Consider the following 10,667-nt stretch of genomic DNA (forward strand, 5'->3'; position numbering starts at 1 on the left):
AAGGGCAGTAGGTTTCCTCTGGCCGGTATGGATTCGTGGCGGTGGCAGTCGCTGCACTTTATCGTGCCTCCCAATTTCCGTTCGGTAGCGGCTGTCACTCCTGTGGTTCGTACCGGCTGGGGGAACTATATCGGGCACTATGTGTCACCTCTGACATCTAAACTACGTGTGTCGGGGCAGTCCGCGGGAGCAGGTAAGGCCCTGCGCCTGTCCCGCCGCTGCCCCGCTACACCCATCGCGCGGCACTAGGGAGCCGACAAGTTATCGATCCTAGATCAATACTTATCGGTTGATAACTCCCTAGTTCGTACGCGACCCGCCTATCTAGCGCTTGAGATTAGCAAAGCGCTAGAGGGCAGCTATAGTAACGTTGCGAGAACGCAACGTTACAACTCCCCCCTCGTTAGGACCAACGTAGGGGTTGGTCAACTTCCTCCCGGTTGAAGTCGACCCTGGGGTGTCTCTGGTTCGATTTAATTTCTTCTGGTGCGCGCAATCCTACAATAAAAAAACGCTCGCTTCACATTCACACATACTTTATTACAAAAATATTCGGCCTACATAAACGATAAAAAAAAATTAATTATTTGGCTCGATACAACAACAAACAAAAAATAAAAAAAAATATAATAAAAAAAACAAGACTCTATATAAAAAAACACAAGACGCGGACACGGACGGTCTAAATATTGAGGAGGAGCTCATCCTCCATGGCCTCCTCCTCCCTTTTCTTCTCCTCTGCTCTCTCCCTTTCCTTTCTCTGCTTTTCCCTCTTCCTCGCCTCCTCCTGCTTCCTCTTCTCCCTCTCTTCCTCTCTTCTCCTCTCGACGGCAGCGCGGATGCGCTGCCGCCGAGCCTCATCCTCCCTTTCCTCCTTCTGCTTCCTCTCCTCCGCCCGCCTCCTTTGCTGGGCCCTTCCCTGGCCCTTCCGGCCACCCCGTCTGCCCCGGTGTGCCTTTTTCTTCGGCTTGGGTACAGCCGGCCCGATTCCCGCCGCTGGTGGCGGAGGCACCCTCTGCGGGGGAGGACGAGTGCCCGTACGGGTGCGGGAGTAACCCGCCCCCCGCCGGAGCATCTCGTTCTCCCACCGCAGACGGCGATTCTCCTCCTCCCAGTCGGCGGGCTGCGGTCCGGTGTACCCAGAGGCCTGGGCTTGGTGGTGGGCCGGAGGGTAGGGGGTACCCCGCTCAGGATAGCGGGGCGGAGGGAGGGAATACCCCGGCTGGTATGGGGTGGAGGTTTGGTGGTGGTGGGTGGGTGGTGGGTAGGCGGCGGTGGGTGGACCCACTGCTGGTAGGGGTCCGGGCAGCGGAATCCCTTGTAACCAGCAGTGGGTTACCACCTGTTGTAGGTAGGGATCCATTCTGCAAGGAGAAGGGCACCGTCACGTATCCGTAAAAAAAACAATAAAGAAAAATCACGCGACACACTCATCCATCCATCACATACACAAGTCCGCACTCAGGTTCGCGAGGGTTAGGCTGGGTCTCGACGTGGACGCAGGCGTGCCGTCCACGTAGACGGGGCGGAATCCGACGAGTCGCTCACGATCGACATTTTCCGTTTTCCCGGAGTCCCTTTCCGTTTACCGGTCGGTTTTGGGGAAGGTGCAGGGTCGTCGTCCCCTTCCCCCGCAACGGTTTCCTCACCCGGTTCATCGGCGTCCGGAACGCAAAACGACGCGACAAACGGTTTTAGATCCGAAACGTGGACCTTCGGATTACTACGGCCTTGATTTTCTAGCTCGTAGACGACCGGCGATATTACGCGAACTACTTTAAACGGGCCCTCGTACGATGGTGCTAGCTTCGCAGCAAAATTATCAGCAGATGACGATAATGGTCTGCCGCGCCGCCATACCACGTCTCCTACCTGATACCTGATATCGCGCCGGCCACGATTGTAATAGCGGGCTTGACGAGCACTCGCTTTTTCTATCTCTACCTGCACGATATCATGAATCAAAGGAAGACGTTTTAGTCGCGCCACCCAATTTTCGGGGTCGCTCCTAAGTATCGTACGAGAACCCTCAATCTCTCGCCGTAGATTCGGAGTAATTACTGGGTCTCGACCGAGGTTAAGTAATGCGGGAGATACTCCAGTCGACGAATGCATCGCGGAATTAATCGCGAAACGGAATTCTGCAAGATGAACGTCCCAGTCTCGGTGGTCGCTCTCTACGAATATCCTAATCATCGTTTTAATTACCCGATTCACGCGTTCTACCGGGTTAGCTTGCGCGTGATACGGCGGAATAGTAAATTGCCTAATCTGATGCTCATTTAGAAATTTGGTCACTTCCTTATTTACGAACTCGGTACCGTTATCGCAAAGAAATATTTCCGGTGATCCCCAACGGTAAATAACCAGCTCGCTAAAAGCTTTCAAGATGCTTTTGGCGTCAGCTGTGCGGATCGCTCGCATTTCCACGTAACGACTGAAGTTGTCGAGGAAGACTACTACGTAACGCTGTTGGGCCTTACTCGGTGGAAAGGGGCCCATTATGTCTCCCGCAACCACAGTCCATGGTCGCTCCACTACCCGAGTTCCCATAAGTCCTACAGGGGCAAGCTGTACAGCTTTATGTTGCTGACAGACTTTGCACCGGCGGACGAATGCTACGGCGTCTTTGAAAACTCCCGGCCAATAGTAATCTTTACAGATTCTAGCGTGAGTTTTCTGAACGCCAGCATGTCCTGCGGAAGTGTTATTGTGAGCTTCCTGTAGGGCTAAAAGTCGAGCCTCTCGCGGGAGGACTAACTTCCACGCATCATAATCGCGACCTATCGATTCGAGTATCACGTCCGGCCGATGGCAATACAGCCGGTTTCCCTCAACTTTCCAGTCTGGGTAAGCCCGCGGTCGCTGAATTACTTTTCCGCGTCGTGCTGTATACCACGGGTCGCTCTCGAAGTCGATACGCGACTGTGTGACCAAAATTTCGCTCGAATTTTCGCTATTTTCTTCGTTAACCGCGGAGACGCATTCATTTTCGGTGCCTACTGGGAGGGCGCGTGATAATGCATCGGGTACGTGATGCAATGCGCCTTTACGATGAACCACATCGAACGAATGATGTTGTAATTCGAGGGCCCATCGACCTAATCTCCCGACTGGATCTTTCAAGTTGTGTAGCCAACGCAAACTACTGTGATCCGTGACAACCGTAAAATGATAGCCTTCTAAATACGGTCTTAGTTTCCGAATTGCCCACACGACAGCGAGACACTCCTTCTCGGTCGTCGTGTAATTCCGCTCCTCTTTGGATAGTACTCGATTAGCGAATACAATCGGATGCTCTTCAGTTCCGTGTCGCTGAGTTAATACTGCTCCTATTGCATAGTCGCTAGCATCTGTCTGTACTTGGAAAGGTCTCGAAAAATCGGGCCTTGCCAAGACCGGGGCCGAGCACAGCGCTTCCTTCAATCGCTCAAAGGAAGTCTGTTGCTCTTGATACCAATGCCAGCGCACGCCTTTATGCAATAACAAGACGAGTGGAATTTTGTCCTTCGACAGGTTGGGTAAGAAGCGTGCACACCAACCAACCATCCCTAGGAATCGGCGTAGTGTGTTCGAGATTGGGAGGAGCAGAAAATGTTGCGAAGTAGATTCCGCATTTCTCTGTTATATCTCCCATCTCTATTGCGCTCACAATAGACGGCTAGACCGACAGCGTCTAGTCGCTCTATCTGTCTCTCTCTCCGCGGCGCGCTTGCGCGTCTTCTGGCCCTGGCGCGTCGCGGCCGCGAAGCGACACTACTTGCGCGCTTGGCCACTAGGTGGCCAGCGCCCGCGGCAGCTCTCTCTCTGGCAAGATTAGTGTCGCGTAATTATATAGATGGGTCCTTGATAAGGACCCATCGCACCCTCGCATTGCTCGACAGCTGTGTAAGCAGCAGCAACCGCAGCAACGAAGCAGCCTTTTTCGCCTCAACGGCACCTCAGCAGCTTTTGACGCCTCATCGGCAGCGCCTCCACGGGCAACAAAGAGCGCCTCCACTGGCGAACTCATTGGGAGCATACTTTGGTAAGTATCACCCACCACCCACTGCCTACCAAGAGGGGACTACCCCTCTGCGGCACATTCCTCCCTCCTTAAGGGAGATTTCTCCGGGGACTGCCCGGGAGAAATTCAACCCTCTCCTTCCCCTCCACACTGCCTCCGAGGACTACCTCGGACCCAGTGTTCCGACCCCCAAGTCCAGGGCTCTCGACGAGTCGGGTAGTGGGAGGGGTAGAATTCACCCTAGGGGTGGGGTGGCTCGGAGCCACTAGAGCTCTTGGAGAAGGCGGCCGAAGGGCAAGGGGACTTCCCCTTCCCTAAAACCACTTCTCCAAATTCGCTTCCTCCCGGGGCTGGGGATTTTACTAGGGAATACCCTAGGGAAATTGTCCAGTCCGGGAGCTTATAAGTCCGCGCTCCTTTCTGGGGAATTCTAGTCTCTGGGGTTTTAGGGAAACTTCGTCTACCGAAATTCCCTAGAATTTGACGACGACAAATTCCCTAGGAAGACGATCATTTTTAACTTAGTGGTTCTTTTGTAAAAATATTGTAAACTTTTGTATATATTTATTTATTAAATAAAAACTCTTTTACCACATAACCTGGCTTTGAATACTTTATTTTAGAATAAGGCCTTCCTTTCTGACCACAGGTTCGGAGCCAACTTGAGGCACTGTTTCGCACAAATTTTTGGTCCTTCGAGCCGGATATCCGGCAAAAAACGTTCGAAGTGCATCAGTGTTTTTAAGTTGGAGATTCTGACTGGGTTAAGATTGTGGTTTGTTCTGGAATAAAGATTCAAGATGACTACGCCTAGCTCAGGGGAATTACTAGAAGCGATCAATTACGTGCCCATGATTCGGGATGAATTCGTTCGGTTGGTCGTTAACATTAAGAAACGTGGAGTACGCAACTTCACCCTCCCTTTCTTGGAGGATAGGCTTGCGGCCGTCGAGAAGTGGCTTAAGGTGTTGCATAAAACTCACGTTAAGATCACTACTCATACTAAACCGGCTGAATTAGCTAAAATGGATTACGTAACCGAAAGCTGGTATGAAGCGGCCCTTGATGCCCATAGTGACGCGGAAGAATACATCCTAGGACATTTAGATGAACTTCGCTCCAATCAGGTGATGCCAGCATCAGGTCCCACGGCGCCTTCAGGCGAAATAAACCACATTAGGCTTCCAATTATCGATTTGCCGAAGTTTTCCGGGGATTATTTAGAATGGAACAACTTTTATGAAACATTCAGTTCCATTGTTCATGAAAAGGCATATGTCTCCGGACGAGACAAGTTCCACTACCTAAAATCTTGCTTGCAAGGTGAAGCGGCTACGGTTATTAAATCTTTAGCGATCACCTCCGAGAACTATGAGATAGCATGGGACACTCTAGTAGCTAGGTATACTGACAGACGAATGATCACGGATACATTCTTGGACCAGATCTCGCAAGTACCCACGCTTCGGGGTGACAATTTTAAAGTTCTCAAGGAAGTTAGGGACTCGGTCACGGTTGCGCTCAACGCCCTCAAAACTATGGGTTACGGCGTCGATCATTGGGATCCCATCATTGTTCATTCACTGAAGAACAAACTGGATGACACCCTCCGCTTGGCCTGGGAGATGTATCTGGGAAGCAGCAAGGATTATCCCACCTTTCTTCAATTTTCGGAGTTTCTAACGCGTCACATTAACTCTTTGCAATCATTAGGTAACAAACCTAGAACTTCCAAAAAGGAATCGGGGAGATCCTTGAAGTCACACGCTACTAGCGTGAATAGTACCGGTTGCGCTCAATGTGGTAGTAACCATTTCTTATATCAGTGCAAGGACTACCTTGCATTGACCCCTCAGGCACGTTCAAAGTTCGCATTTTCACAGAATCTTTGCATCAACTGTCTGAGGCCCGGGCATAGTTGCTCCAATTGCTCTTCTTCGTCACGATGCAGGAAATGTAGTAAAATGCATCATACTTTATTACATTTTGACAAATCTGGCACCGGGGGGAGCAAGGCACGGGGGTCTACCCCCGCGGTCAACTCCTTTTCCGAGCCAGAACCCTCTAGCTCGAATACTACAACACATCTTAGTGTTTCCGACACCCGATCAGTGCTTTTGGCCACTTTCTCTGCCAGAATCGACGCTCATGACGGTTCTCGTATTATAGTCCGCGGTTTAGTTGACACAGGCTCTGAAACTTCCTTTATTTCGGAAAATCTAGCTCAGCAGCTACGGGTATCACGAAAACGTGTCAACGCGACCATTCATGGCGTCTCCCTGAATTCGGCTCAAAACGTTCGAGCAGAGGTACAGATTACGCTTCATTCTCTATCACGACACGGTGTCTCGTTGGACGTAACTGCATTGATCTTACCCAGGATTACTCAGTATATGCCTCCGACTTATTCTCCGTCGTCCTTTCCAGCACTTAGCGAAATTGATCTGGCTGATAACTTCGCTTCAACCAGGGCTCCAATTGATGTGCTCATTGGTGCAGACTATCTTGCAGCATTGATGGAAGGCCCGTACATGCATTCTCCTGATCATACGTTGCTTGCTCAGCGGACTATTTTCGGGTGGATCGTTTCGGGGGTCGTACCCAAGGCTGGTCGCTCTCATAGTGTCACGGTGCATCATTGCTTTGAGGTAGAAAAAACTCTTCGCGACTACTGGGAACTGGAAGAAGTTCCGGAAGTCAAACCCATGTCCACAGAGGACTCCCTCTGTGAACAACATTTTGTGAATACGGTATCACGCACCTCTTCAGGTCGTTTTGTCGTTGCTTTACCTTTTCGATCTGACATCGAGAAGCACAGCTTAGGTTCTTCCTCTCGGGTAGCAGAGAAAACCTTAAAACGAATACTTCGGCGATTGGAAACCTCTCCAGAACAAGCTGAAAGTTATTCTCACTTCTTACAGGAGTATCAAGTGTTAGGACATATGTCTCCTGTTCCTTTGAACTCTGATTTTCGCGTCTTTCTGCCTCATCATGCCGTTTTTAAGACCGAGAACCAGAAAACAAAGATTCGCGTGGTATTCAACGCATCTTCTAAAACCTCTACTGGCGTGTCGCTTAATGATACGCTATTCATTGGACCCAAACTCCAACAGGACATCACGCGGATCCTGATGAATTGGCGTTCCTTTCGTTATGTAGGCGTCACTGACATTGTTAAAATGTTCCGACAGATTCTTGTGCGTTTTGAGGACCGCAAGTATCAGAACATTTTATGGAAGTCTGATTCCGGTGAGCTTCAGGCCTTCGAACTCAACACGGTGACCTACGGTACTGGACCGGCACCGTTCCTATCCTCGCGAGTTTTGCGCGAATTAGCTTACACGGACGGAGCTAACTTCCCTCTCGCGCAGGATGTGCTTTTAAATTCTACTTATGTAGACGATATACTTTTTGGGGCCCATGACTTACAGCAACTTAGTTCGGTCAGGGAACAACTCATCGCTCTACTGGCAAAAGGGGGCTTCTCCTTAAGCAAATGGGCATTCAATCAACCGGGGTCTTCCCCGCTTGAACCTACCGAGCTGCATTCTTTCTTTGAGGATCCTGCTGGATCAAGTAAAGTCTTGGGCATATATTGGGATCACGGGGATGATAGCTTCCGCTTCCGTGTTTCTCCTTCACACATTGGTGTACTAACCAAACGCATCCTCTTATCAGAGAATGCTAAGATCTTCGATCCATTGGGATGGATTTCTCCAATAGTCATCACTCTAAAGCAGTTAATGCAATCCACCTGGTTGCTTAAACTCTCTTGGGACGAAGAAATTCCTGAGCCTATTCAGTCAAAATGGCTCAAGTGCTATGAGCATCTCCGAGACTTACAGACTTTACGGATTCCACGGTGGACCGGACAATCACTTACTACTGGAAAACGCGAATTAATTGGATTTTGTGACGCCTCAGAACTTGCGTACGGCGCAGTCGTTTATGAACGCCTCACTGATGAGGACGGTAACCTCTCGGTACATTTAGTGATGTCCAAAACAAAGGTCGCTCCGATCAAGACCACTTCAATCCCTCGTCTGGAGTTGGTCGCAGCTGCCCTTCTAGTCAAGTTATTGGTTCACGTCAAGGGAAGCTTGGTCGGGAGTTGTGATGCGATTCGTTGCTATTCGGTTTCGCAAGTCGCTTTAGCCTGGATAGCAAAGCAACCTGTGCATTGGAAGACGTTTGTGGCTAATCGCGTTTCATATATCCAAACGCATTTATCGGAAGCCAGCTGGCATTATGTACCCACTAAGTTGAATCCTGCAGACTTGTGCTCAAGAGGAACCAGTGCTCAACAGTTATCAGAGGACTCACTTTGGTGGCATGGGCCTGCTTTTCTCCGTGAGCACACCGCAAATCCCGTTCAGGTTTTTGAAACCGCGGAAGAAAGTCGGAAGGTAGCGTTAACCGCTCAATTCGACACAACTGAGTGTTGGTTTTTTGATCAGTTTTCGTCTTGGTCTAAACTGGTCCGAGTTATGGCTTATGTTCTTCGATTTGTCCAGCGGACCAGGAAAACCGGCCAATGGGAGGACTTCCTCCTGTCTGCATCGGAAATTCGCAGTTCGATTGAAGCCTTGATAAAGGTTGTTCAACGAACACACTTCGCGAGCGAAATCTCAGCCTTGAATCATGGGTTACGTTTACCGTCGCGGTCAAAGCTTCTTTCCTTACATCCGGTCATTGATTCACAAGGAATTTTAAGAATAGGGGGGCGGCTTCGGAATGCCGAAATTTCTGAACACATGAAACACCCCATTATTCTTCCGGATTGCCACTTAACGGCCATACTCATTAGGCAAACGCACCTAGATACACTTCACGGGGGACTCCAACTAACTTTGTCCACGTTGCGACAAAAGTTTTGGGTCGTGAATGCGCGAAATCTAGTAAAATCATGCGTTCACAAATGCGTCACGTGTGTTCGCGAACGCGCTAAACTCGGTAACCAGCTTATGGGATCACTCCCTGCCGCTAGGGTTTCGCGAAGCTTCACTTTTGAACACACCGGAGTAGACTATGCTGGGCCTTTCTTAGTTAAATTGCATCACGGTCGTAACGCAAAATCCATGAAATGTTACGTGGCAGTGTTCGTATGTCTATCCACCCGTGCTGTTCACTTGGAACTCGTTTCTCGATTGGATACCGAGGCCTTCCTCGCTGCGCTGTCTCGATTCATTTCTCGTCGTGGAAAACCCGCCGTTATGTACTCAGACAACGGCCTTAATTTTCAAGGAGCGGACGCGGAACTAAAACGCGCCTACCGATGTGCCTTAGAAGCCGCCCGCGCTCAACCCACCGAGTCCATCCGTGAAATCGAGTGGAAATTCATTCCGGTCGCTACTCCCCACTGGGGCGGTCTTTGGGAAAGTGCTGTAAAAAGTATGAAACACCACCTGAAGCGCTCCCTTGGAGTTTTCGTGCCTAATTTCGAGGAAATGACCACACTACTAACTAAGATTGAGGCCTGCCTAAATTCACGACCTATATCGCGGTTACATGATGATCCAGAGTCTTTGGACGTACTCACTCCGGGGCATTTCTTGTCAGGACGGGCGTTAAATTCCCCCCCTGAACTTTCCACCTTGGATTTACGCGAATCATCATTAAACCGTTGGCAAACCGTGAATCGAATCACCGAGACATTTTGGAAGAAATGGTCTTCCGAATACTTACATACTCTGCAGCGTAGGCCGAAATGGCAAAATTCTAACTCGGAATTTGGTGAAGGAGATCTAGTTCTTGTTAAAGTACCTAACAATCCCCCGCGCATGTGGACCTTGGGGCGGATTCTCAAACTAGTTCCTGGAGTAGACGGGGTAGCTCGCGTAGCGATAGTTAAAACCGCGAGAAAAGAGATTCAACGGAGTCTCTCGCAACTCTGTAAACTCCCTTCTTAACCCTCGCTTTGGGTCGTATCAGGGTCTATCTTTACCCTGCTTTCCGGCATCCTGGGACTCTTCAGGTTGTCATCTTTCCTTTTCAAGCTTCCTGGGACTCTTCAGGTCGCTTAACTTTCTCCTTCTGGGTTTCCTGGGACTCTTCAGGTTACCACCTTCCCTCTCGGGCGTCCTGGGACTCGTCAGGTCGCCCTGTTTCCTGTTCCAAACCTTCAGGAACACTTTATGATCTCCGCCATGTCTTTTCTTCCAAAACTCCCACGATACTTACTGAGTCTTCGTACTCATCATTTGCCTTTTCGGTGCAGAACGATTGATCATGGCGGACTATCCATGGGCCCACCTCTTGGGTGTAGGGTACGAGGACGAGGGGGACGATGTCCTCGAATTGCATGCCCCCCGGGAGGAAGCGGAATTTCTACGGCTGTTCGGCCACGTTCTCCCGGCGGGGCAAAAAGAGAAGCCACCACCACCAACGCCGCGGAAACCACCATCGAACCCGCGACGTCGGAGGCCCGTGGTTGCCGCCCAGAAGCGCATTGCCTCGACGAACTGGGCTGGGAAAGTCTTAGACGATCCCAGCGCCAGGGAAATCGAGCGCAATGCGCAAAAAATTATTGTCCGAGCCTTCGGGCAGACAATCGAGGTGCCGCTATATTCGGCCCTCAAACTGCGGAGATGGAAGGCCTGGGCCCCTCAGGGAAAAATTATACTCCGGTGGACTCCGGCCCTGGAATTAAATTCCGCGAAGC

General features: G+C 50.4%; 1 protein-coding gene across 1 annotated transcript; it reads right to left on the reverse strand.

The window, feature by feature from the left end:
- Positions 1-682: 682 nt before the first annotated feature.
- LOC136785545 (uncharacterized) lies at positions 683-1,363 on the reverse strand. Its single transcript, XM_066746622.1, has one exon. The coding sequence runs from the start codon at positions 1,361-1,363 to the stop codon at positions 683-685; it is 681 nt and encodes a 226-aa protein (XP_066602719.1).
- Positions 1,364-10,667: the final 9,304 nt, after the last annotated feature.

The sequence above is a fragment of the Prorops nasuta genome, unplaced genomic scaffold (assembly GCF_024137725.1).
Source record: "Prorops nasuta isolate Cenicafe-Biocafe unplaced genomic scaffold, Cenicafe_Pnas_1.2 PNAS00001, whole genome shotgun sequence".
Taxonomy (NCBI): domain Eukaryota; kingdom Metazoa; phylum Arthropoda; class Insecta; order Hymenoptera; family Bethylidae; genus Prorops; species Prorops nasuta.

Bases quoted from the DNA above. Each gene is read 5' to 3' on its own strand.
- LOC136785545 (XM_066746622.1), bottom strand. From the start codon at position 1,363: ATGGATCCCTACCTACAACAGGTGGTAACCCACTGCTGGTTACAAGGG.